The sequence below is a fragment of the Podarcis melisellensis genome (assembly GCF_964234715.1).
Source record: "Podarcis melisellensis genome assembly, chromosome: 5".
NCBI classification, from domain to species: Eukaryota; Metazoa; Chordata; class Lepidosauria; order Squamata; family Lacertidae; genus Podarcis; species Podarcis melisellensis.
The window spans coordinates 55307270-55334548 of record NC_138537.1 but is presented as its reverse complement, the minus strand read 5'-3'; the positions used below and the strand labels follow the sequence as shown (position 1 = coordinate 55334548).

The window sequence follows — 27279 nt, the reverse complement described above, 5'->3', positions numbered from 1 at the left end:
GATCAATACCAGGTTTAGTGGGGCTCTTGGCCCCCAGGGACTCTCACCCTTTAACCTTGAAAGTGACAGGTATATGCAGCAGCATCATAAAAGGGGGGGCAGTTTAGTGAGCAGGTTCTGCTAGTCTCCACTGTTTTAAGCCCCCTCTTAGTATGTGAGGTCCCTGTGTAGGAGTAGTTTATTTTGTGGAGTTAATATGCTGGGTGCTTCAGCTGCTGAGGCTGTAGTGCTGGAGAGTCAGTGGTTTTCATTTGCCCAAAGCAAAGGGCAGCTGCCCATGGAGCTCTGGTACTGGGCCTATGGCTGGTATATGGATGATGCAGCCACAAGGATAAGGCAGATTGCATGGGTTTTCCCTTGGAAGAAAGGTGCCAGTTGCATAGAATAATAGAGCTGTAAGGGACTGCAAGGGTCATGTGATGGGACGATGAGCTGCTTGTGCGTAAAATGCAAGTCCCTCAGAGTTTGATCAGGTTTTCAAACCTCTGCCTGTGACGGAGCCCCTCCAGCATGGCTGCGTCAATCACTAGTAGAATCCGAAAGTGGCTGCTTTCGGAAACGTTTCCAACATAAAAGCTCCTTAACGGAAACACGTCGTCTGGCCTCTCGGCGTGACAGTTTCCGTCGAGGTGTGGGTGTCCCTATAGGAGGTCCTGAGACCTCCCCACTGGTTTCACTTGAAGCGTCTCTGAGCCATCCCTCCGACTCACTTTCCCTTGGAGTTCTTGCTCGCCCTCTACTGGTTCCCTCTTCCGCTGCTACTGCTCTCTCAACCTCAGGGAGCCTTTGCACCTGCGGCGCTTTAGATGTCAGTTCCCTGACATCCACCTCCCCTCCAGGGCCCCCTTCACCCCCTCCCGTCTCCTCTCCTACTGGCGGTGAGGAGGTAAAACCCCTGAAAGAACCTCCCTCATCTTCCGACGTCGCGAACACTTCCTTCCACTTGTTGCTGTTCCTACTCTCTAGGTACTCTTCGTCATCAGAGTCCACTCCATCTTCCAACTCCGACTCCGCGAACCCTTCCATTTCCTCTTCCTCATCGGTGGTGCCGAAATACTCCCTCCTAAACCTTGCTATAGGCTGAGGTTTCCTCGGGAACCTTTGGTGGAACGTTTCTGTTAAAACCTCGTCATTGACTTCCTCTGCACTTACCCAGGTGTTTTCTGACTCCGGTTCCCCTTCCCACGCCACCAAATACTCCACCTGATTACCCTTCCACCTGGAATCGAGGATTTCCGCTACATGGTTGCGGCGTTCCCTCTCTTCCAAGGCTGGTCCCCTGACGTGCTCCCCTTCACGTCCCCCCCTGTATGGTGACAGTAACGACCTGTGGAACACTGGGTGCAATTTCATGTGGTTGGGTAATCGGAGTTTGAAAGCTACCGGGTTGACCTGCTGAATCACCTCAAAGGGTCCCAATCTTCTGGGCCTCAGTTTCTTACAACCCCCTTTGAACGGCAACCCTTGGGTTGACAACCACACTTGATCCCCCACCCTTATGGTTTCACCTTCCCTTCTGTTCTTGTCTGCTTGCTTCTTATATTGTGCCTTGGCCCTTTCTAAGTTGAGCTGGAGCTGCTGATGGATGGCTTCCATCTCTTCTACAAAATGTTCAGCCGCTGGAACGCTCCATCTCTCCCCTCCTTCCCCTGGAAATGCCCTGGGGTGACACCCGTAATTAGCCAAAAAGGGACTCATCCCTGTGGACACATTCTCCGCATTATTGTAGGCAAATTCTGCCAACGCCAACTTTTCGACCCAATCGTTCTCTCTGTCATTGACATAACATGCCATTTGCCCTTTCCGCCTGCCCGTTGGTTTCAGGGTGCCGGGCAGTTGAAAAATTAACTTCCACGTGTAGCAAGCTCATGAGCTTCCTCCAGAACCTGGAAGTAAATTGTTTGCCTCGATCTGAGATCACCCTCGAGGGAGCCCCGTGCAACCTAAAGATATGTTCCACAAACAACTTCGCCGTTTCTTCCGCTGTGACTGCATGTGAGCATGCTACAAAATGGCACATCTTAGTTAACAGGTCTACTACTACCATGATGGCTGTTTTCCCCTTGGACCTTGGCAGATCCGTCATAAAATCTATTGATATCGCTTCCCAAGGCCGTTCTGGTGTGGGTAAAGGTTCTAATAACCCTGCCGGCGCCCTTCTTTCCCCTTTGGCTCGCTGACATTGGTCACACCCTCTTACATACTCCCTTACATCTTCCCTCACCTTAGGCCACCAAAATTCCCTGGTAACCAACCACATGGTTTTGTGTTGCCCAAAATGTCCCGCCGTGGGGCTATCATGCAACTGCTTGAGTACTCTCCCCCTCAATTCACCTTCGGGTATATACAGTGCCCCTTTGTAATACAATGCCCCATTTCTTTCCTCAAAACCTCCGGGGCTCTCGCCCTCCCCCCTGAGACCTCTGAGCTTATCCTGGGCATATTCATCATTTTCCGTTTCCTCCACCAGTTCCCGTTGCCCCACCAGCGCCGCCCCACACACCCAGCGGTCCTCCGGGATGACATGTCTCTCTTCGATCACCTCCTCCCCTTCCCAATATTCTGGTTTGCGTGAGAGCGCATCCGCCCTGACGTTTTCTGGGCCTGGCACATAACAAATCTCAAAGTTAAATTTGGAGAATTCCTGTGCCCATCTCACTTGTCGTTGGTTGAGCACTCGAGCTGTTCTCCAATACTCTAAATTTTTGTGGTCGGTGCACACTTGCACCTTGTGTTGTGCCCCAATTAATAAATGTCTCCACCTCCGGAATGCTTCGTGAATGGCAAGTAGTTCCCTGTCATACACCGTGTAATTCCTCTCGGACTTATTCAGTTTCCGCGAGAAGAATGCACACGGTCTCCACTCCGACGCACTCCTCCCCGGTTGAAGAAGGACCGCCCCTATAGCCCGGTCGGATGCATCTGTTTCCACTCTCATGGGTTTTTGTAAATCCACATGCAGAAGTTGTTCTTCCGAGGCGAAAGCCCTTTTCAGTTCTTCAAAGGCTCGATCCGCCTCCACCGTCCAAACAAATTTCTTCTTGCTGCTGAGGCAGTCGGTGATGGGCGCCGTCAAGTGGGCAAAGTTCTTGATGAACTTCCGATAAAAGTTCCCAAACCCCAAGAATCTTTGCACGTCCTTCTTGGTCTTCGGTGTCTTCCATTCCAGTACCGCTTGAACCTTGCCTGGATCCATGGCCAATCCCTTGTCTGACAAGCGGTACCCCAGGAATTCCACCTCCTTGGTATGAAACTGGCACTTCTCCAGTTTCACCCACAGCTGGTTGGCTTGCAGCCTGCCCAACACTTCTCGAACGTCCCTCACATGCTGTTCCTCATCTTCCGAATACACCAACACGTCGTCTAAAAAGGCCACACAGTTCTTGTAGAGCAAAGGTCCCAGAACGTGGTTTATAAAAGCTTGAAAACAGGCGGAGCCCCCTTGTAGACCGAAGGGCATAACGAGGTATTCAAAGGCTCCCAAAGGGGTAAACATGGTGGTCTTCCATTCATCTCCCTTCCTTATGCGTATCAGATTGTACGCCCCCCGCAGGTCCAGTTTTGTAAAAATCTTTCCCTTCCTTACTCTGGTCAAAATGTCGTCAATTCGGGGCATAGGGAAAGCCAGGGGCTCCGACACTGCATTGAGGGCCCTAAAGTCACACACCAGTCTCGGTTTGTCTGTGTTCTTTTTGTCCACAAAAAACACTGGGCTGCCCCCCACCGCTCGGGACTCTCTGATGAAACCTCGCTTCAAGTTTTTGTCAATGAACTCCCTCAGCTCCTGCATCTCCCTGTCTGACATGGCGTACAGCTTGCCTACTGGGAGTTGGGCCCCTGGGAGTAGGTTGATTTGACAGTCAAAGGGTCTATGCGGTGGCAGTTTGTCTGCTTCCCTTTCGCTGAATACGTTGCTCAGATCTGCGTATTGCGGGGGCACCTTCCCTTTGCCCATCACTTCCATCCCCGCTAGGGTGACTCTGTCTCCTCCCGAGACCTTCCCCTCCTTGCAGTGTTCTAGGCAATGCGCTGACCCAAAGGAGACCACCCTCTGATGCCAGCCCACTAGCGGATCGTGTAGCGCCAGCCAGCTCATCCCCAAAATGATGGGCGCTCCTCCCAGGATGGCCACATTAAACGCTATCTGTTCGGTGTGCCTTGCCACTCTCATTATCATCGGGACAGTCTGTTGGCTAACTTCTCCCCCCAACAGCTCTCTGCCGTCAATCGTAGTCACCTGCAAGGGGTTACTTAAAGGGATGGTCTGTATCTGGTGCTCAGCTGCAAACTCCTTACTCATGAAATTACAGGAGCTGCCTGAATCCAAAAGCGCCTTGACCTTTAGTGGGTGTCCGTTTGGCAGTTCTAGTAACACCTCTATCACTAAAGCAGGTCTGGGAGGTTCTGGCATGGGCACTTTCATTGCTCTTTGGCCTGGCTGCTGTGCCCCGACGGTGGCAGCCAGGCGTTGGCTTTTACTTGCTCCTTGCTTTCCTCTTCCTTTCCCCCAACAGCTCCTGCCATCCCTTGCCATTCCTTTCTTTGTGGGCAGACTCTGGCAAAGTGCCCTGGCTGTTGGCAGAGATAACATCTCTTGGCGCTCTTTCCCTCCTTCTTCCGCCCTTCACTGGGATTTGAAACTGCGCGCGCCCGCGCTGTTCCAACTTCCATCGGCTCTGCCGGCGGGAAAGATGGCTCTGGAATGTCTGGAATGCGGAACTCCCTCCAACGGTCTCCTTTCCCTTCCCGCCTTTCCAAAGCCCTCGCCTCCTGGCGCGCTCCTATGGCCAGCGCAGATTTGGTTAATTGGTCCATAGACTCCGCCCTGGGCCCCCGGGAAAGCTCATCTTTGACGGTTGAAGAAAGCCCCTCTTCGAAAAGCATTTGGATGGGCTCCGCCGATAGGTCCCACCCCAATTTATGAATCAGCATAGTAAATTCAGTCCAGTACTCACGGACAGATCTGCTTCCTTGCTGGCAAGCCATTAACTGCCTTCGCACCACCCCCTGCTCAATATCGCTGGAAAACATCAGGTCCATGGCACGAAAAAACTTCCTCGTGTCCTTTAAGATCTCATTATTCGCTGCCATCAGGGGTCTAACCCAATCTTTCGCCCCGGATTCGAGATGGCCAATCACATACGCCACTCGCGATTCCTCGTCGGGGAAGTCATCAAACTGCAAGTTTAGAGCGTATTGCATCTCTGTTCTAAAGGCATGATAGTTCCTGGGATCCCCCCCGAATTTCTGCACCAATCCTGGTACCTTTCTGGCGAGCGGGGTGGTTTTCTCCTTTCCCTTTTCTGCATCCTGAGCCCTCCTCTCCTCAAGCCTCGCCGTTTGCAGCGCCAACTGGATCTCCAACGCTCTGTACCTTTCTTCCAGGCTTGGACCCCCTCCAGCTGCTCCTGCACCCCCGGTTCCGGCTGGGTTGCTCATGATGCTTCTCTCTGCACAAGCTGGCTTTCGGTGACTTTCGGATTGCTGTGATGGGACGATGAGCTGCTTGTGCGTAAAATGCAAGTCCCTCAGAGTTTGATCAGGTTTTCAAACCTCTGCCTGTGACGGAGCCCCTCCAGCATGGCTGCGTCAATCACTAGTAGAATCCGAAAGTGGCTGCTTTCGGAAACGTTTCCAACATAAAAGCTCCTTAACGGAAACACGTCGTCTGGCCTCTCGGCGTGACAGTTTCCGTCGAGGTGTGGGTGTCCCTATAGGAGGTCCTGAGACCTCCCCACTGGTTTCACTTGAAGCGTCTCTGAGCCATCCCTCCGACTCACTTTCCCTTGGAGTTCTTGCTCGCCCTCTACTGGTTCCCTCTTCCGCTGCTACTGCTCTCTCAACCTCAGGGAGCCTTTGCACCTGCGGCGCTTTAGATGTCAGTTCCCTGACAGGTCATCTAGTCCAGCAGCCTGAAATGCAGGAATATTTTGCCCAACATGGGGCTCGAACCCATGAGATTAAGAGTCTCGTGTTCTACCATCTGAGCTATCTCAGAATACAGGCATGTGTGATTAGCCTGCCCAGATGCTTCAGCTGCATAGTGTTGTATAACAGAGCTTGACTCCACAGTCTGTACTGGCCTGGTTTGAAAGGTGAAGAGACTTAGTGCTAGTTCCCATCTGATGATGAGCTCATTCAAGGACATAGTGACAACAGTTTCTAATATCTACCTTGCTTGAGTGCCAGTTTGGCAGGAGTGAGAGTTGGAAGCAATTACAATGATTATCTGAAAGCAGGACCAGCGTCAGCACCTGGAATCCTTGGGCTTCTGCCCGTGGATGTTGACCCTGATGCTGCTACCATTCTGCTGACGGGTTTCCTAGGATTTTTAGTTCAGGAAACAGATTAATTTTTATTTGCTTTCAAGAGTTGCAAGGATTCAAATCTTGAAATATCAAAGCAGTAGAGAATATGTTTTCATTATTTTTGTTATTATTGAAAACTGAGCTCCCTCCCTGCCAAGCCTGGTTGTACTCACTTCAGTCTGGTTCTGCTCAGTATGTCTCAAGACACAAGGGAACAGTTTACCCTCTATGGATTTTAACACCAGTGTTTTGGCTTATGATTAGTGATATAGATGGCCTAGTAGGCTGAGGTTTATACCACACAGGGGATAGGTTCAGTTGTGCATGCCCCCCCCCCCGCTTAGATAAAACCTTAGAACTAATACACAACAGAGCTTCTTCTGTCTGCAAATTGGTTTGAATAGGAAACCACTGCTTTTCAGATTATAGTTGATAATGCCTTCAAGTATGAGTGAAGTCAATCTAGTTGAAATGGACTAAATTGGTACAACTGGTTTCTTCTACTAAGGCAGTTGAAGCAACAAACTCAATAAAATTGAGCTGAACTAATTTCAGAGGGATTTTAATTGGTATGCAGTGTTCTTTCAAGTATATTCTTTGTGGTTTGTCTCTTATACGAGGTCTATACTTGGCCCAATAAAACAACTTCTGAATTTATTTCAAATAAAATTCCATGTTCTGAGGCCAAATGCAAACAACAACTGTTTTAGAATTATTTGAAAGGACCAGGCAGGTACATCTCCAAAGCTGAGAATCTCTGGGCTTTTCCATCTGGCTGAGAAGGCTATGTATACCACTCTGAGTGGAACACAGGCATGCTAACAAGTTACATGTATCAGCATGGAAGGATACTCACAAACCAGCCTTCTTCTGCTTCTTCTTCCTCATTAAAGTTATATACCACCCTTCATCTGAAGACCACAGGGTGGCTTACAACATAAAAACACAAAATAAGAATATGAAACTCATTAACATAATAGCAAAAAAATACACTTCCCCCCAGAATTCCAAGTTATATTATAAGTAGGCTTGCTTCCTTATTTTGCAAATATTTGGCATTTAGCTATGGATTTGGAGTTCTGACAGGACAGAGCACACTATAAAAACTGGGAGGAGCTACTAAATTCTAATGCAATGATGATACAGCTTGATACAGCTTGGGTTGCCCACTGTGCCATGCCTTGTTTTATCTGTCCAGAGACCTCCAAGGGCTTTTGAGGTATATTGATGTCATCACTGCTGTACACTAAAAGCAAGAGGCCTTTATGCCTACTATGCCTGGCACAGCACAAATAAGGTCTTTTGGGCTATTGCTTCAGTAGCATCCAAAAGGAAGGAGGCCATGAAAAACTAATTCAAAGCATGCAGGCCATACCATGCTTATGTACAGGAGCACTGTGAAGTTTGCAGCCTACTCAGTATGATTCAGGTACTCACTTCCTTGCCAGTCCATTCACCATCAGGCCTAGATGTGCCAGGACCTACGTAGATATTTTGGGGCAGCTTCACAAACACTGGCATTATAATAAATACCTGTTTAAAACCAGAATCCTGTTGGCCTTTTACACAATTCTCTTGGTTGCATTTCCCGGTTCTTTGCTCTGAAGTCTTTGTAGTTTGCTCTGACCTATTCATATCTCCTTATTCATTCATTTCTTTGACTTCTTTGGCTCATGGCTCTCGTGCACTTTTCTGCCTAATGGAACAACCATAATCTAGGAAGAGAAAGAGATTCCTTTTATAGGGATCTTCCAAAAATATTATATTGGACCTTCCTTGTGCTCTGTCTGCTTCTGGGTTACTGGGACGGTTCTATAATACAAAGGTTAAAGGTTCTATAATACAAAAGTTAAAGGTAAAGGACCCCTGGACAGTTAGGTCCATGCTAATTAGCACTTCCTTATTTAATGGCATCCTGTGGTCTTCTTCATAAGGTTACACCATTTAGATTTTTCCCTAGCAAGCACCAAGGTGGCTTCTGTTACTATGTGGCCAGGATGTAAATAGTATTTACACTCATGTGAAATAAATACACAATTATCAATGTCCGTATTTATACACACATATGTATAATTGTAATTATGTATTTATTTGTAGTGCTGCCTTTTTCCCTGACAGGAACTCAAGGTGGCTTAAAGAAAAAATAGAAACAATTTATTCATGTTCATGTACATGTAGACTACAAAGAACTTGCTACATGGAATAGATTATGTAGAAATTAATCATGCAACCATTTTGACTCTTTTTATCATATACTTATTTATTTAGGGTTTTGGACATTTTTTTATTAGTGTTAATTTTACAATAAAAAAGAACTTGAAAAAATAATAGAATACAGTGTTTATAAAGTAAGTTGAAAAACAAAATGAGATTGATATACTGAGAATAAATCAGTTCTTTAAATTTCAGAACATTTCACAGCAGTAGTTGATAATTTGGAGAAAATAAGTTTTTTTATGGTACTTAACCACATCAGATCCAGTTTGCTATATTGCCATTTTGTCTCTGTCCTGGTTCTTTTGACTTCATTACAAGAAATTCCCAAATGTTATGTGTCCACTAATTCAATACCAGGTGTTATTTGAGAGATCTGTTTCTATGCAAGCAGTATTCCTGCTGCAGCTACCATGCAAGAAAATAGTTATTCATGTTACTTCCTTGTTGAACCATCAGTATAATTGACTAACTATCGTATCTTATTTATGATTATGCTATTTGAACAGGGTCTTCCACCAAATAGTCCGAAAGGCAGAGCAGTAAACATCTCTACTATACCACTGTAGATTCCAGGCTTACTTTATTTATTTATTTTCGCATTTCAGGGATCATTCGTCTGAGGGATGGATTTCATGATCGCTACCCAGTGGAAGATTACCTGGACTTGTTTGACTTGGCTGCTCATCAGATTCAGAGTGTGTTGCAGGGGGACACTGCAAAAGACTTCAACAAGATAATTATTGGTACAGAAACTACTGCTTATAGGGGTTTATGTTGCTGGTATGAGACTTGCTTTAATAACATCGGTAGTTATCTGTACTAAGATAAGAGTTCACTGATCTCCTCTGTATCTTAGCAATGTAAGCCAAGTATACGATAGCAAAAATGTGGATAAGGCATTTTATCAGAACAACTTCTGTTGGCAAAAGGGTAATGCAAGCTTTACAACATCATGAAAGTGTGCCTTCAACGAGTAATGAAAAGTTGAGTCTGAAAAGAAGAGCATTATAAATCTGCACCTTGTTTTCAGTGTAAATAGACGCTGTTTAAAAATGCATTAATATTATTGAGTTATCTATAACACTTTATAGCACCTTGGCAACAATATAGTGTTCAATGCAACATGCTGTCCATCTAAAATAAAAAAATAACTACAAAAAAACACAAACATGCAGAATCAGGCAAAAACTTTGTGGGGAAAAAATACCTTCACTTGCTAGTGAAATCTAGATGCATTCCATCACTATGTCCCACTGATTTAACCACAGCAAATGACATCATATGAAGCAAATAAGTAATCTGATTAACTTGATGGGCATGGAAGAATATATGAGATAACGTATATGGGACTTTAGCTCTATTGTTTCCCTTAGGATCCATTCAGTGCAGCGTTGACCAGATGCCAAAGAGGACAGAGTCCTTGCACCTTTAATGGTTGGGTAGGAGAGGCAATTTCAGGTGGTGTAGTTTGCATGAGAAGCTATACCTCCTGAAATATCTGTTTCTACACAAGGCTAAAGGCACAGGTTTCCTCTTTTGCATCTGGTCACCCTAATTCAGCAACAGCACTTTGTTTTTTTGGAAGACAGCCCAGGATAGTTGCAAGTGTGGCATCAGCAGGTCGGAAACAAAGTCTGCTCAGACTCCACAAATGCCTTGGGAAAATTTAGGAAATAAAACTTTTCATGGGATGGAGATGTGGTGTTAATAGGAATCTCCACCTGTAATTTCTGCCTGCTGTGCTGCTGTTTAGTTACATAAAGGAACCAAATATAGTGACAATAAACATTTGCTAGACATAGGAGATGGGATAGGTTGGATTTCCTTCAAGGGACCAATTTATTCTACTGTCTACTGAGACTGGGGAAAGTCTAAGCTGTTGTGACCTACGAAAGTTATTATGACATTATTGACATATCCTGACTTTTTAAATCATGATGCTATTAGGCCTCATTATTTTGTTGTGATATGAGCAGGTTCACTGCTCTTTCTATAAACAAATATTGTGCCTCAAGTGCTCTTTCTGTTCTTTTATTATCAAGGACACATACAAGCTACATTTTTTATTTTATCGGTCTCTTGTAAGGGAAAGAATGCTAATTCAAACAGCTAATGTACTTTTTTTGAGCAATTGCCTTTGCAAGGAGCTGAACCTTTTGTTAAGGAAAATGTTTACATGGCCTCTTCTTAATAAAGTTTACAGGAAATCATCTGAATTAATATGCTCATTATAATGAACTTTTTTATTACCTTGTTAAAAATACAATTTAGTCAAGAATCCATCTATAGGAAATATGAAAATCTGAGATTTTCTTAGGGAGCCACATTATTAAACGTCAAATGATTAAAAAGGAGAGATATAATTAAAACTATAAACATCCCTCTAACTTTACCAGGGAAAGTAATTTTACAATCAAAAACATCTCTGAATCAAATCTTTATTGGGTTGTAATTATATTGCCAGATGAAGCCATGGAGGTTTCAGAAGCCCTACACAAGACATTACCCTTGCAGCTCCAGGCATTCTGGACAGGGTTTATTTATTTTTGATCCTTATTATGATAAATTTACCAGAATGGTTTATGAAAGCACAACATGATTTTTCCCCATTAATCTCTGGCTAAGGACATTAAAGAGCCATTTTTAATGAAAGTAGGCAGTTTCATCATATGTTGTATGCTTTTAGCGTCTATGAAAAATTGGTATATTTTGGAATGTGCTGTTCTCATTTGATATATAAATGCAGCAGCATTTAATTCATCATGGGTTAAATATAGATTCCTCCTCACAAACATTAATTCGTGTTGTGGTGCTATGGGGTGGGGGAGAGAGATGATGAAACAATAGAATCATGGAATTTCTGAGTTGGATGGGAAGTCAAGGGGTTATCTAATCTAACCCCCTGAAATGCAGAAATAATAGCTAAAGAATCTGTGACAGAAGGCCATCCAACCTTTGTTTAAAAACCTCCTTTGAAAGAGCGTCCATTACCTTTCAAGTTGTCTGTCCCACTATTGAATAGCTCTTACTGTCAGAAAGTTCTTCCTAATGATTAGTCAGAATCACCTTTCTTGTAATTTGAATCCATTGGCTTGGGCCCTACCCTCAGGAACAGCGGAAAATAAGCTTGCCCCCTCTTCCATGTGGTAGCCCTTCAGATATTTGAAGATCATAGAATTGTAGAGTTGGAAGGGATCCCGAGGATCATGCAATCCAACCCCCTACAATGCAGGAATCTCAATTGTATTTCCTTTCAGTCTCTGCCCAAGACATACCCAACTCCCTCAACTATTAAGAAGTGTATTTTTGGCTGCCATAGCCAAGAATAGGAAGTGACCTAGCATATTTCATTTAATGTTCTGGTCCTGCTCTGCATTTACAACAGTGCTCAGAATGAGCCAGTCATCTAGAGTGATACTGATCTGCAGCTTTTTGTCATTCCTAGGAGAGGCGAGTGCTTCGACAATGTGGGACAACAACGCTTGGATTTTCTTCTATGACAACAGTACAGAAGGGGAGCCTCCATTCTTAATACAGGACTTCATCCATGCCTTCCAGCCAAATGCAAAGCTGATTGTTATGCTTAGGGATCCTGTTGAAAGGTTAGCAAACAATATTTACATAGTATCAAAGAAATGTATTTTATTCTTTTTATTTGTTCTCATGGATGGTTGACAGCTGCCCTCAAAATTGGTAAGTTGAGAGCAGCATAACTCACCACTGCAACTCGACTCCATAAACACTCGTACCACGTCATTGAATCCATTGTTTTAAAAAAACTTGTTTTTAATATGGCTAATACAATCTGGAAAGCTATAGTGTTTTTAGTGTAGAAATGGATTCTTTAGGAAGCTCTAGAATAGAGATGGCTTACCTGTAGCCCAGTAGCCTGATGCAATCCCCCAAGACTTCAACAACATTGGTGACAGCAATACAGAAAAGAAAATTTAAAGTAGACATGGTATGACAGAGGGCAGAGAGGTTTGAACCTCTCCACCCAGCCCTGATGCAAAGCTTTGACTTCCCATTCTGAATTAATTAATCACATTTTCAATCCTGATTTCCATATATTGGAGAAACTTTGAATGCCTTTAATTCTTGAGCATGATCTGGGAAAGAGTTAATACAGTATGCAATCTGAACAGATACGAGTTGTAAAATTGAACAAGTAAAACTCCCATAACAGATAATCTTTCATCTTGTTGACATTAGCAGAGATGCAGGTAACTATGGAAACCGAGAACTGTGTGGAGATCCCAGTTGCTTAGGGCAATTTCAGTGTGAAAAAGGCAAATGTATCCCATCTGCTATAAGGCATGGAAATAAAGGTCAACAGGTTTTCCTCCCCTGCACAAGGTAGTGTGTACGTTGGTCAAGAGTCCACTCCAAGTTGTAGTGAAAGAAAAGGAAACACAGTTCTTCAGGCTTTGCTGACATGTACTCCTTAGCAGTAATATGGGAATAAATATTTTAACCCTCTTCACAGGATTCCACCGGCTTCTTAATATCCCTGTTTTTGGTGAGATATAAGGACTTGTTTGCCTTGTATTGCATGGTCCAATTCTACTTTTTAAAATGGTAAAGTGATTTATTTCAACAGTCACATGGTATTCTATTATTATTTATTCGTAACATTTCTGTCCTGCTCTTCCTCCTGAAAGAACCCATGGCAACAGGTACAGACAGTTTTATGGAACAATATAGCACTGTCTTTTCCTAAGGATTTAAGTAAAAAAGCCTTGATGATATGGTTAAGCTGAGGTCTCATTAACTATATTCAAAAGACGTCTCATCATATGTAAAATGACAGATAATAGTAATATTATATTAAGGTAATCACATCCAGGCTTGGCATTGGCGTTTGGTGCTCTTACATCCTGGCAAGGCCCACTAGTGCTGAGGTCTGCTTTTTATAATTAGTTTGGGATAAATCAGAACAAAGCTTTAAATTTCAAACAACCATTCCTCTGAGTATATAAATCATTATTAGGAGTGGATTCCATGACTTTCATCCTTTTACTGTTACGGCAGAAAGAGGTGAAACTACAAAGAACTTTGGACATCTGAGGAATGCAGGACAGCTGAAATTCGGTTCCCAACCCCCACCTGTTATTCCATTGGTTTTTTGGTCAAAGTATTGCTTATTTCTAGCTTGAAGTAATAACATTTGTTTCCTGGAAATATTTAAGTTTCCTCAGTTTACTAAAGGCATGCTCAGTTCTTTTCTTCTTTTGTGTATATTTTAGGCAGAGGCTAGCAACATATATTGGAAAGCAATATATGTTGCTCTGCAGGCTCCAGGCAAGGATAGTAAGGAAAAATATCTTCTGTAATACTCAGCCACATCTTCTGATGTGAGCTTATGCACTCAAAGGCAGTGGTTTCCAAACTGTCCACACTCCACCCCATGGACCCCTTGAAGGTTGCCCAGGGTCTTGGTGGATCACTTAATTATTTTTTCTGCCTGTTGTAGCAATTGAAATGTGCTGTGCTAGATGCTATATGATTCTTAATTGTATTTTTATTGCTCTTTTTTCTCATATGTTGTACTTCATTGTATTGCAGTTTGAATGCCATAGGATTCAGATTGTAATAGAATAAAAATGCAAAATGTGAAACAAAAGAAGCAATAAAAGTACAATTCAAAAATCAATACTTGTATTTAATGTGATGAATATGTCATCTTCAACTGCAAATCCACAGACCGCCTGGGTGAAGTTTATGGACCATAGTTTAGGACCCCCAACTCTAAGGTGTATTTGTATTTGTGGTTGTGGTTCTTTTTCTTGGTTCTGTCAGCTATGATTTCCATGCCTTCTCCATTCCTACCACAATGCTATACAGGCATTTGTGCAATCCTTGAAAAGAAAAAGTGTTGCAAGGGAGCACATAGTTGTCTCCCACAAGTCTCATGGCACATATCTCCCCTTTTTGTATTTAAAAAGAAACAAGCAGGCTTCCCTACCACTGCAATACCACTGTTGCTTACTTTTGTGCCATGAGAATACTACAGTTGCAGGATCAGAAGCTTATTCTGCTGCTGCAAAGATACGCTTTTCTTTAAGGTGACTTGAGCAAGTCTCCTGCATCAGTTCTGTTCCCCTCTTCCCCAAGGCTTTAATGTGCTGGCTTCAGTTCCCAAGGAAGAGTCCTAAAGTTTCTTAGATAGTGCACTGCTTGTTGCCCTCCTGCCAGGTGTTTGAGAGAATGCCACAGGTTCATATCTGCCTGTTGAGACATTAACATATCAGACCGCTCAGTCTTGGTGACAGCGACTGATAACACCTCTCCATGATTTCAAGCAGGAGCTGCTCCCAGCTGTTATCACTTTTTGTCCTTCATCTGCCAACAGGCTTCAATCTGTCTATTAAAACTAATGGAGGCATCATGTCTGTATTGAGTTCAATGGGCACATTGGATTTTTGTGAACATTTTATTTTCAAGCATTCACAAAAGCTTGAAGGCTTTTGCGAGTACTTGAAAATAAAATGTTCTCAGTGGAAATGCTTGGAAAACTCAAATGATTTTCAAGTGGAACATGGGGATTTTTGTTCATCTCTAACACAGTGGTGCTGGTTAGAACACAGCTGGAAGGTCAAACTCAGCAGACTGAACAAGAGAGACTCTATATATAGGAGGGCTAGCTTACCACATTTGTGAAGTAATACACATTAGCATCTAAAGAGAAGGGGAGTCGGGGTATAAAACTATTAAAGAGGCTATAATTACTTGCACCACTGGTTGAAAATAGCAACTTGTGGAATTTAGGAATGAGATTATTTTTGTAGGGAAATGATAACTTTTATCCCTATTTAAAGGTTCCGTTCATATGCTGCTTCTGATCAGCTTATACTTAGGGAGAGCTGTGGATTCATGCAAGATCACATGTTCTTTAGCTCACACAAGGGAAGATGTAAATCTTAAACTGGCCCATTGTGACGTTAAATTCCTAAAGAATTTTTAGTCATGCCATATTCAAATAAATGGATGAACTTGTGGTTCATTCATTTCCCCCCTGTGAAAAGGAGGTACAGTGGGAAGTAGGGGAGGAAGTAAAATCTGATCAGGCTCATAGACTGTTTGCCTTGTCTCATTTGATTTGTGTCCATAGGCTCAGCCTCTTTCCAGATTAGTCATTTTTACAAAATGGGAGAAAAAGTGGTAAATCAGTTTCCAGTGCCATCAGCATTTCCTGCACCATGGCCACATATATAAAAATCAAATATCAGAATGTAAATTGGCTTTTAATTTTTTTTCTTTTTTGAAAGATAGTCATAGGGAAAACACACTACCGCCTGATGTGAATGTTTTCCTCATTAGAATTCTATTCTCATCAACAGCACTATATAGAATAAGAGCTGTCAACAGTAGTGCTCCCCATTGCCCAAGTCACCTCATGGCCCCCTGCATGGCAGACAGTGCACTGTTGACTTGATAAATATATTTTGTGGCCTCTGAATGTTAACAGATGGTAATTGTATGCAAGAGAGCTGGATGAAGTGGCTTTCTTCGGTAAATGATCTGGAAATGCTCTGCAATATGACTCTAATATTCACCAGCTGTTGCTTTAGTGTCTGTCTCATATCGTAATATACCCCTTAACTTGGGAGATACCAATTTTGTCCACTTGTAATGGATACAGTTTCCATTACAATAGATTGTGCTTTTTCTCTCACCAAGGGATAAATCTAACCCTATATGTACTGCTGAATTGTAAATTCTTTATTCCTGACAGCCAAGTGGCATAACCATGGCTTGCCATAATGTAAATATTTGATGGGTAGAGTAAAGACCCACACGCTGGTTTCATCCTAACCTAAGGGAGGTTACATCAATATTATTGTTACTATTTATTTAATTGTTTGGGGGTTTTCTTTAGAGGAATGCTGTAGGGATGGAGAAAGAAAAACTAAGAGTCCTAAACTGGACTGGAGTTAAATGTGTGTTTTATGTCTAGAAAAGATGTGCACTGATATACAGCATTGCTTCCCCCTGTAAACTAATTGACTTCCAGTCATTTTGAGCCATGGAATTCTATAATGATGGATCACGTAGCTCAGCTGTAAAATATCTTCAGAGATATTAGTATTTGGCCAAAAGAGAATCTGAGTTATCTTGGGTGCTGGAAGAGAATACAATGGCCATGGTTGTGGTAATGCCTAGATATTCCTCATTGGTGCTATTCCCCTTAATATTCCAGCAGTTGCTGCAGTGCACATATTTTCCTTTCCTAGAATCTGCATGAACAAGGGGATTCATACAGCAATTTATTTAAAAGCTTAAATTTAGGAATGCAACAGAACACTACGGCAGCTGAACTTGCAGTTGCTCTTCTGCTGCCCTAGCACTTCATGTGACTGTTGTGTTATGGCATGCCTGCTCACTCACTTTTCCTTTCCAATGCCTTTGTTTTCCTTCTCTTTTCCTTCTGGCATTAGAGAGACAAGCAGGCAGCTACCATGCAGCTGCATGTTTCCTTAGTTGTGGAAAAACACATTTCTGTACCATGACAACACAGAGGGAAGAGGAACAGTCACACTGCTGAGAGCTGCAGGCCCATGTGACCACCCGTGAACATTTATTTAAAGCCTGGTTCAGCCTTTCATTTTTGCTATCATTAAACAGCTTCCGCAAAATTGTTAACATAGGGAACACATCAAGAACCAAGGATTTATGCTGATAGAACTGAAATATGGAACTGTGATTGAAAGAAATGGTTCCACTTTTTATGCTAGGTTCCATTTCCTCTGCAATCTTTTCTGATGAAGAGGCAGTCATGTGCACCTACACTTAATTGTGATAGATTATGGCAGCCGGTAACAGCATCAAGTGAGCCATAAGTAGCAAGAGCAGCTGAAATCCTCATCAGCAAAGATTTGGTTTTTATAAAGATGTCCCACAATGCAAAATAAATAAATAAATAAATAAATAAATAAATAAATAAATGAAATATCCTACAACTTATACAGATTTCATTAGAATATGAGAATCTCCTGACAAGGAGTTTGTGGACACTCCACTGTCTACATGGAGTTCCCTTGCTGTATCATAGTTTAATCACTAAACTGTGTAGGGTGTGCTTCAGACTTGCACACTCCCATCTCTTCTCCCCTGCATCTGGGAGAAGGACTTCCTAAGCTTTTCATTTTAATAAACCCTTTAGTTAGCTAACAGTTTTAACCTTTTCTCTAAGGCAGGGACTGTGGTATAACTCTAATCATGGTACGTCTCAAAGACATAGGAAGTTGTAACCTTGGTTTCTGAAGCTGTACTGCTTCAATAAACCATAGTCAATGTGAACCAGGTTCCCTAGTTCAGCAAAATCTTGCAAAGTCCCCCTCTTGGCCATGCAGAGGGAGGGGAGTTTTGAGAGCTCAAGGCTTGTGCATAAACTGTATTTTATCTGGACATACAAACATGACATATGTATCTCTAACAACTCTTGGGAAAATCAATTTCATTCCCTCTTTGGAGAAATGTTCTACCAAGAGAAACTAAGGCTGCAATCTTAATCCATACTTACCTGGGAGTATGTCCCACTGATCTCTGAGACTTAATTTTGAGTAGACATATATATAGGATTCTGTTGTGACACACATACATAAACAGACTATTCAGGAAAAGGTCATCAGAAAGGAGATTGATTTCAGTTAAGGGGTTTGGAGAAGGAGATAAGACCCTTTCTAAAGGTCATTGTACTTAACCAAGATATAGGCATGAGTTTCCTGTAATGGGAAAATTGGTTATAAGAATCTGATTGGTCTTTTAAGATATACTTTTTTAAAACAAAAACAATTCACTAAAATATATAACTGATAGACCATTGACAGAGCATACTGTGCTGGGCATAGTTCTGCTAATATTCAGAGAAGTGATAACAACAGAAAGCACACAGAGAGAAACATATTTGAAGTGGATTATAATAAAAATGAATGACAGAACCCCGGTTTTTTGAGGAATGTCCCTTGGTATCAAGATAAACCCATAACAGCTAATATTTTGCTTAAGTGCAAAGATTAGCATTGCATAATAGTAATATCAATTTAGGGTTACCATATTTCAGAAAGTGAAAATCCGGACAGGAAAGTTGTTAAGTCCCCCCCAATTTTTTTTGAAGTTTTTGAGCTATTTTTAAATGACACTCCCAGCACAGGTTGCCATATGTCCAGATTATCCCAGACGTTAAAGTAATTTCCGCCCTATCACAATTGTGACTAGCTTTAGTTGCAATTCTTATTTCTTGATCCTAAACTCCAGGGGGTAACTTCATGGTTATGTAAGTACAGAAAGCTGATGCCCTCCTATAAGATTTGATTTTAATTCTGAGACAGAATTTCATACTCGTGTTCTATTTTGGAATGGATATGTATTGTTGTGGATATGGATATGTTGTTTATTTTTATCTGTTTAATTTTCCTGCCATCTTCAGCAAGCATAGAGAAACTGCAGTCCTCCAGATCTTGTTAAACCACAACTCCCATTAGCCCTAGCCAGCATGATTGGTAGCCCATCAACATCTGGATGGCCACAGGTTCCCCACCTCTGATCTAGAGAATGTGATTAAATGGTGTTGGCAAGAAAGAGCCATCTAAATGAGCCGCATATGCCAGCCATCCTTTTGGCTCACTTTCTTGGGCACCTTCTCGCCTGTCTAACCTAGATAGCAAGCGCTATTACCTAGCACTGATGTTACTCAAGGCAGAAATTGCAAACTTCACCTTTTAGTGAGCTCTAACCTTCTTCTACACACACATTTCTGCAGGGAAAGTGAGGGGGGGAATGTTTATGTTTCAAAGTGCCGCATTTAATGAATCGGCTGGCTCCATCCTTCCTGTTTTTCTCATATCTTCCAGTTTCACAGCCAACTATTTCATGCACAGTAAAACAGGCGGCTGCCTAAGGCAGCAAAATATTAAGCACAGCCAAATATTCAGCACGGCTGTATTGTCAGTGAAATATAAGCTGGGAGTGGCACATTTTTCTGTTTGTTTTCATTACACCTACAGACAGAGCTTCCCATTCGTACATGGCTCTGTTGTTATAACATACCACACAGAGACACAGCAGTTAGTGAGACCCTCCTTTCCCACCTCTGGCTGCTCTGACATCTCTGCTGCACTCTCTTTTCCTCCTTCTCATGAAAATCAATAGAGTTTTTATTCGTCACATGAAAGGAAGGGGGAATATCTTTCAAAGTAAACAAGCTTGAAGCTGCCAGCAGGTGTTTTACCTTAAAACATCTTTTAAAACAAAAGATGACAGCGGGCTGAAGTAAAGTGTATCAAAATTCCAAAGTCAAAGTGGTTCCTAGGGATGAGTGTGACTTTGTGTAGCGGGCACAGGTCAGGGAAGGGGCCACAGCAGGAGGGAATCAACAGATAGTGAGACCAGAGGAGAGGTGGCTGAAAAAGAGTGTTCGGTGGACACTGGACTGGAAAAGAAGACCCTGAAGGAAGGGTATTTGGAGGTGAGGGAGGCTTGAGAGTAAGATAACTGAAGATGGGGAATCAAAGAAAGGAGTGACTAATAAGCAAGCAAGACTAATGAGACTTGGATAATCAATAGAAAAGTGGTAGCAAAAGCTACAAGAATGAATAAGAGCAGCAAGGAATATAGTCTACAAGGAGCAATATGGGGTCAAGATCTGAATCGTGTGGTTCATATGGCTAGTTTGAGAGATAAAATGGTAAGTTAGTAAAGAGAAGACAAGTAATACTATTATTATTAGATCTTGTTCCTATAATATTTTTTCTCATCTGGCACCCCTGGCATGACCAAAGAGATGGTGGGAAGATGTTTGGGAAGTACACTCCACTAAAGCGAGGTATTTGTAGGATTCCTTTGCCAGATAGGCAACTTGGATCAGCCTGGCATTTCAGTTTACTTTATTTTGGAATGGAGCTGAGAGACTTCTGCTGGAATAAACAAGAAATTAAAGCACAGCCTTACTATACAAATAGCACTCTTCCTTTTCTTTTCTTTTCTTGCCTGGACAATAGCTATTGGTTTATTACTATTTGGATGATGTTGGATGGCTTAGCTGCAATTGTGCTTCAATTGTTCCTGTGTTATTTCATTTACAGATTGTATTCTGATTATCTTTACTTTGCAAATGCTAACAAATCTGTAGAAGACTTCCATGAAAAAGTGGCTGAATCACTGCAGCTCTTTGAAAATTGCCTGGCAGATTACTCCCTGAGAGCCTGTGTGTACAACAACACCATTAACAATGCCATGCCCGTACGTACATTTCAGTTCTCACTTGATATGATTCTTAGACAATAGAATTTCATGAAGCTGGTATTATCACATATTAGAATATGTAATAAATACATTACAGAATGGGGGGGAAAACTACCAGAAAACCCCCACTATCTTCATGAACTTGTGTTTGAATCTGGTGGTTCATATGACAAAGTCTTTCTGCTTAAAAATAAATCCATCCACATAGAAGACAAAAGGCTGGATCTTCTTCTAAATTGGGGATTTAACTGCTTATCTTTGGTAAGAAAGGAGCATTCCATCAAGTGAGCATCCAGCTAGAGCATTAATGGGTGCATTCATGTACTATCCCCTTTCTCCCTTGTGAGGAACCTTTACAGCATTTGGGTCTTTGTAGTCTGGAGGGAAAGGGAAGTAAAGGGGAACATGAAAGAGGTGTATAGAATTATGCCCAGCACAGTGAAAATAGATGGGGGTATTTTTCTACTTTGCTCAGAACATTGGTCTAGAACAAGAGATTATCCAATGAAGCTGAATGTTTAAAAGTCAGAAGTACTTCTTCACACAATGCATACTTAAGATAAAAAAATTGCTGCCACAAGATATGGCTTTCAAAGGGGATTAGACAAATCCAATGGCTGCTTGCCATGGTAGCTGCATGCTGCCTCCAGTATCAGAGGGCAGCATAACAGCTGAGGGAGAAGTATCACCTCCCCGCTGATGCATGTAGGCCAGGGTTGCCAACTTTTCTGGGTCCATGGGCACACTTGCAAACCAGATAAACTGTTGTGGCTACAATGGAAGTGCTGCAGCTGTACACATGAGCCCTGCAAGTATGCACAACACATGCACACTCACTTTCTCCCCGTCTCCATTTAGGCTTTAAAAATGTTTTTTTGCTGTTTTTCAAGCCTTATATGGGTGCAGAGGCGGAGGTAAGAAGTTAACCTTCCAAAGTCTAATTTCAGGAATGGGAGTCCTCTGCTATAGCACATATGGTGCCCCACGAGTATGTCACATTCCTGCAATAAACCTATGCCTTGCATAATCTCACTTATTGTTGTCTGCCATGGCCAATTCATTTGGAGTGTTTTCTTAAAACAATAATTTATTTGTTTTTCATTCTTTTAGGTAAGGCTCCAGGTTGGTCTGTATGTTGTTTTTCTCTTGGACTGGCTGACAGTTTTTAATAAAGATCAAATACTAGTTCTCCGCTTGGAGGATCATGCATCCAACGTTAAGTTTACTATGCACATGGTGTTCCAGTTTCTGGATTTAGGTAGGAAACTTTCTGACTTTTCTGATTAAAGCACATTTAATGAATTTGCCCTGTGTTTCTAAGGCTTCACCTTCAGTCCCCTTCCTAAATCTGCTCTCAGACAGTCCCAGGTAATTGCTCTGTAGTTAGCTCACATATATTCAAACTTAAAGAAAAACAAGTTGCTTAAATTTAGCCATTCTTTGTCTTTTAACCAAGAGGTATGCTGTTTTAAATTAATTTTAATCCACAGGTTCATGTTACGTTTGGGTCACTTGCCACATGCTTTCCTATACAGATAGTATAAGAATATTGCATTTAAGAATGTCGCATGTTCGTTGTAAGAACTGGCAGATGTACAGACCTATGAAGTAGTGCAGTTGCATCAAGTTATGGCTGCACACTCCCCCCCCTCCATATGGAGCAATTTAGTTATTATCTATATCAAAGATGGCCTTCAGTGAACCATTTCTATGTGGAAACTGATCAACTTGAGCTGCTATGCTAAATAGCAGCCTTAGGTCAGGCTTGGGAATAAGGCATGGGGAACCGTGGCCCACAGGCTAAATTAGGCTGACCAGGGATTCTAATTTGTCCCATGAGGCCATTTTTTCTTTCGCCGTGTCCACCTGCTGTCATCTGTGGGTAAGGGAAAGCTGCAGCTGCAAAGGAACAATTGGGAGCATTTGAGTGTGGTTCCAATTGTTCCCCTACAAATGGGATTTGGGGTTTCGTGTTTTTTGTTTAAATGGCACCAGATGCAAGTCCTCCTGGGAACTGCTCCACTTAGGAGCTCCCAAGTGGAGCTGATTCCTGGGCTTGTATTCAGCTCCACCCAGATGTCAAAGTGGCCTACCTCTGCTTTAGATCATCAAAAGGTTGAAGCATGTAATATATTTCAAAAGTGAACTGCTATCATTTTTGCATGAGGGTGTGCTGGACCTCTATGCATGAGTGACATAAATGCTTCCTGACATCAGGAGCTCCATCATAAGAGGATAACTTTTTAGAAAAAAGGAGAAAGAATGTACATTCATGATTATTTTATGCTAAATGTTCCGAGAAAACAATCAGCCATAAGGATTTATTCTGTTTGGATGAAGGTTGGTTTAGACATTTAAAAAATAGATGAACAATTCATGCTGCTTACGATGCAAAATGATTTAAGTGATACATGGGGGACGGAATCATCTTATGTTTTAAATGCAGTTAACTTTTAGGTATTTAAAAACTGTCTAAATGCTACAGAACATAACCTGGAGTAGAACAGTTGCATTAAACTTGTATTAATATGTGGGAATTAGGGTGTTGAGATGATAGAACGATCCAGCACCAGCAGGGAATTTTTTTTTTTTACATTGTGTAAAGAAAGAAAAGAACACATATTTACTTAGAATGGCTTGTACACTACAGCTTGCAAGTGGAACAGGAGTCACACTCTTCATGTTTTCACATAGTCCCTTTGCACTAACATACCCAGGGTTGTATCCAGCTAAGTTCTATTCAGAGTAGACTCACTGAAATTAAAGGCCCAAAGTTAATTATATCCAATCTTTTCAATGGGCCTACTCTTGAGTAGGACAAAGTGTTAGAACTCCTATTTCTGCATCTCAAGATCATGCTCCTAAGGGGCAAACAATGTTCTGAGGTTAAATGCATGCAAGCATTCAATATGCATGAATTCCCTTCCTTAAATAGTATGAGAATGGAAATGTAAGTGAACATAACCAGAGCCATTGTGCAAGAGAAGGGTAGAATTAACCCTTTCCTCACATAATGGAGTCGCACTGAAAAAGGTCCTTAATGACAACTTCAAGGAGCATAAGGCTATGTTCTGTCTCCACTATTGGAGACAGCATGCTTCTGAATAACAGTTTCTGGGAATCACAAGTAGGGAGTGTGCTGTTGTGCTCAAGTCCTGCTTCTAGGCTTTCCACAAGCATCTGGTTTGCTACTGGGAGAACAGGGCACAGGACTAGATGTGCCTTTGGCCTATCCAGCAGAGAGCTCTTCTTCTTCAAATACGATCTTTCCAAAGCTGCTATATTAGCCCTAGTAGTGGAGTTTCCATTGGCATCAATAGCAGTTGCGCATGGGGGATTTTTGGTGCATGTACAGAAAAGGCTAAGCTTCCTCTCTACATTCCATGGGGCTGTATCCTGCTCATCCCTACCAGCCGAAAAGAACAAAACAACAACAATTGAAAAACCAAAATCTTGTATAGTAAATGCTTGCAAACATTTCATGCCATTGGTCCTAATAGAAGGGATGGTGTGTGCTTCAGGCACTGCCAAGAAGTCATGCTTCCTGTTCAGACAACAAGCTATAATGTCCAAAAGCCACATTTATACATCTCATGTCACTTAACTTGGAAATGTTTGAGGAAATGCATAACAGAAAGTTATACAAGCTTATTTTATGGTGATCTTTTTCCTTTTCTTAATTTTACTACAGGTGCTCTAAGTGAAAAAGAAGAAGCTCTAATTACCAAAAGTCCTGCATCAAACACTAGGAGGCCTGAAGATCGCAATTTGGGCCCTATGTTACCTATCACAAAGGAAATTCTACGAGATTTCTATCAGCCTTTCAACACAAAACTGGCTCAAGTTCTTTCTGATGAAGCTTTTTTATGGAAAAAATCCTGATGTGTCAATTCCGGTGCCACAAACACAGTGCTTAGGATTATTTTTAAATCTTGTTTTCAGGTGCAAGAAATTGCCCACTCTGAGACCAAGCAAGCCTACTGCAGTTAAATCTTTGTCTCCATGTTCAGCATACAATATGTCAACCAAGTTATATCAGATTTGCCATAGAAGAACATAAAGCTCTTTCAATGTCTTTTGTAAACTTTTCTCTCTCTCAGCAAACGGTGCACCAATAGCCTTGATATGAAGCAGTCTCGCATTCTGTGGTTATGGTTTTTGAAATGCCATTTTTAAGCTATTGTTACAGTACAGAAAGCACTAGGCACCTAAAAATGCACATTCATTCTAATTTTTAAGATATGTCTTGCATTCTTTTGAAACTACTCAAAACAGCTTTTTAACCATTAAAAGTTAATTGATTTTCATCTGGAAGTCTGTTTTTAATTTCAACAAACTCTTCAATATGTGTTCTCTTTGACCATAATAAACCTATTGAATCTGCCTGAGCTGTGTAACTTAATTCAAAACCAAATAACTTTTTAATGGATGATTGTGTTTTAGTAAGCCCAGAGCAGAATGAATCCTTCCCCTGTAACAGTGATCAAGAGAAGAATTTACTCCATGGTGACTTACTCTAAAATATTAATTGAAAAGAGGGCTGACTTTCAAACTGATGTAAGAATATAATCCAATCATATAAAATAAAAAGAGGGAGGGAAATTATAACTTTGATTTTTGTTTGGTATAGTTATGTGCTGTTTCTATCCCTATGCAATATGGGTCTCATCCAAAAGCTATCAAAGGTACTGGGAGTTTGACTTACAGAGCAGATCTAGCTATAGAATTACAATATTCCACTGAAGTACACGGCCTAAAATCCTGATGATTAGGCCTGATGATTAGCTTAGGCCAGGTGTGGTTAATATTTTCAGCCCAAGGGCAGCATTCAAGAATGGCCACATACTAGGACAAAGTGGTTTGGGCCACCAAACATGCACTCGCTCTAACTTGTGCATGCATACACACGGAATAAAAATTCGCCACACATACTCATACACACACAAATTCATGCATACACATATTGAGTTGACTTCCCTCACTATCCATTCTAGACCAATGAGCTTTTTGATTAGCTCCTTGAGCCTTCTAGCCAAGGAACTGCTCAAGGTCCAAGTAATTCATTCTGAAGTAGTACTTATTCACATAATCTTCCCCTCATGCAGGGGAAGCCCCTATCTGATCAAGGGTTTGAGACCTACTGGCTACCCTCAACTGGTTTAGTCGGCCGGTCAAAGCAGTTTCCTGGGATGTGGCCTCTGTCACATGCTAACAGCTTCTAGGAGCCACAGCTGAGAGTTGAGTGCAGGGTGGGAACCAAAGACAGACAAACAACTCCAGAAGGAGCATGATGAGTCCCCCACCAGAGGTACTACCCCTTCTCAACACCCCATACACCCTTCTCAATGGCTACTAGTTAAAAAAATGTTCTGCATGAGAAAGAAAAAGAAAGAAACTGTCCTCAGGAAGGACTCAGTGGAAGTACGGTAACACATCACAGCCCACAATAAAGCAAAACGGTGTCACAGCTTTCCCATGGAAGGGGGCAGGATGCTTATCTGAGATGTGTATCTGATACAAGCTATTGTGAATGCAGTAGCAACAGGCGACAGACCTATGACTCTCAAGCCGACTCTGTTATTGGCTTCTCAACCACAAATGCTGAGGCTTAACTACTCTGAAAACCTCCGAGGGTTCCTTTGCACACCTTGCCTGTCAATAGCAGAGTGGTTCCTCCCCCCTCTCTTTTTGCCACCACAAACATTGCATTATTGGAGGTCTTGGGGACCACCACATATCACTTAGGCTAAATACAGCCTGTGGAGTAGACACCCCTGGGCTTCACAATCAAACAATGTGCAAGCTAGGCCTACACCACAATTAAGATAGCTGCCATGAGACCTAGCTTACATCAGCTTAACTAGCTTACTGTACAATCTATGCTCTCCCAACAGCAACATCATTAATAACCATGTAAAAAAGAGAGGAAGTATCAACACTGGCACCCACCTAGATAAGCAGTTCTCCACTTGGCTTTCAAAGAGATGGGGAAGAGTGGGTCCAGGAGGGAATGATCATCGGCTGCCTTCTCCCACCACTCCCTCAGAAAGTGTTTCTTGTCCCCAAGAGCATCCAGGAAGCTCAGCCCTAGCCAGTTAGCTGGCACCTCAGAAACATACAGTACATGAAAGTTCTGAAAGACAAAAGAGATGGAGAATTTGTCTCCCTCCCGATGGAGAATTTGTCCCCCTCCCCACAAGGTATTGATTCCAAAATGGAAAGGGAATATTAACTGTAGCATTCAAAATACTAATGCAAGCACATTGGGAAGATCAATTTTAACTTAACAGATAAAAAGTATTGTTGCCAAGCAGCCACAGATAAAAGCATATCGCACACTGCAAAAACAAAACAACAACAAAAAAACCAAACCCAAAACAAAACAACCACCATCACCATTAACTCCAAAGGATAACAGCCCTGCAGGACCCTGGAGCAGTGTGATGAGATCTTCATTGTAGACATTCGTTCTTGAAGCCTTCCTTCAATATCTCCTTCCATTACCCCTCCC

The 27279-nt window shown here is 42.1% G+C and overlaps 1 protein-coding gene across 1 annotated transcript in view; it reads left to right on the top strand.

Moving 5' to 3' along the window:
* CHST15 (carbohydrate sulfotransferase 15) overlaps positions 1 to 25075 on the top strand; it is a 72152-nt gene extending 47077 nt beyond the window's left edge. The window contains exons 4-8 of the mRNA XM_081912769.1: positions 9131 to 9268; positions 11971 to 12127; positions 20609 to 20765; positions 21879 to 22026; positions 24460 to 25075. Coding sequence (XP_081768895.1) covers positions 9131 to 9268; positions 11971 to 12127; positions 20609 to 20765; positions 21879 to 22026; positions 24460 to 24650 — 791 coding nt within the window. The 3' untranslated portion in view covers positions 24651 to 25075. The remainder of the gene's footprint in view (positions 1 to 9130; positions 9269 to 11970; positions 12128 to 20608; positions 20766 to 21878; positions 22027 to 24459) is intronic.
* The last annotated feature ends 2204 nt before the right edge of the window (positions 25076 to 27279 follow it).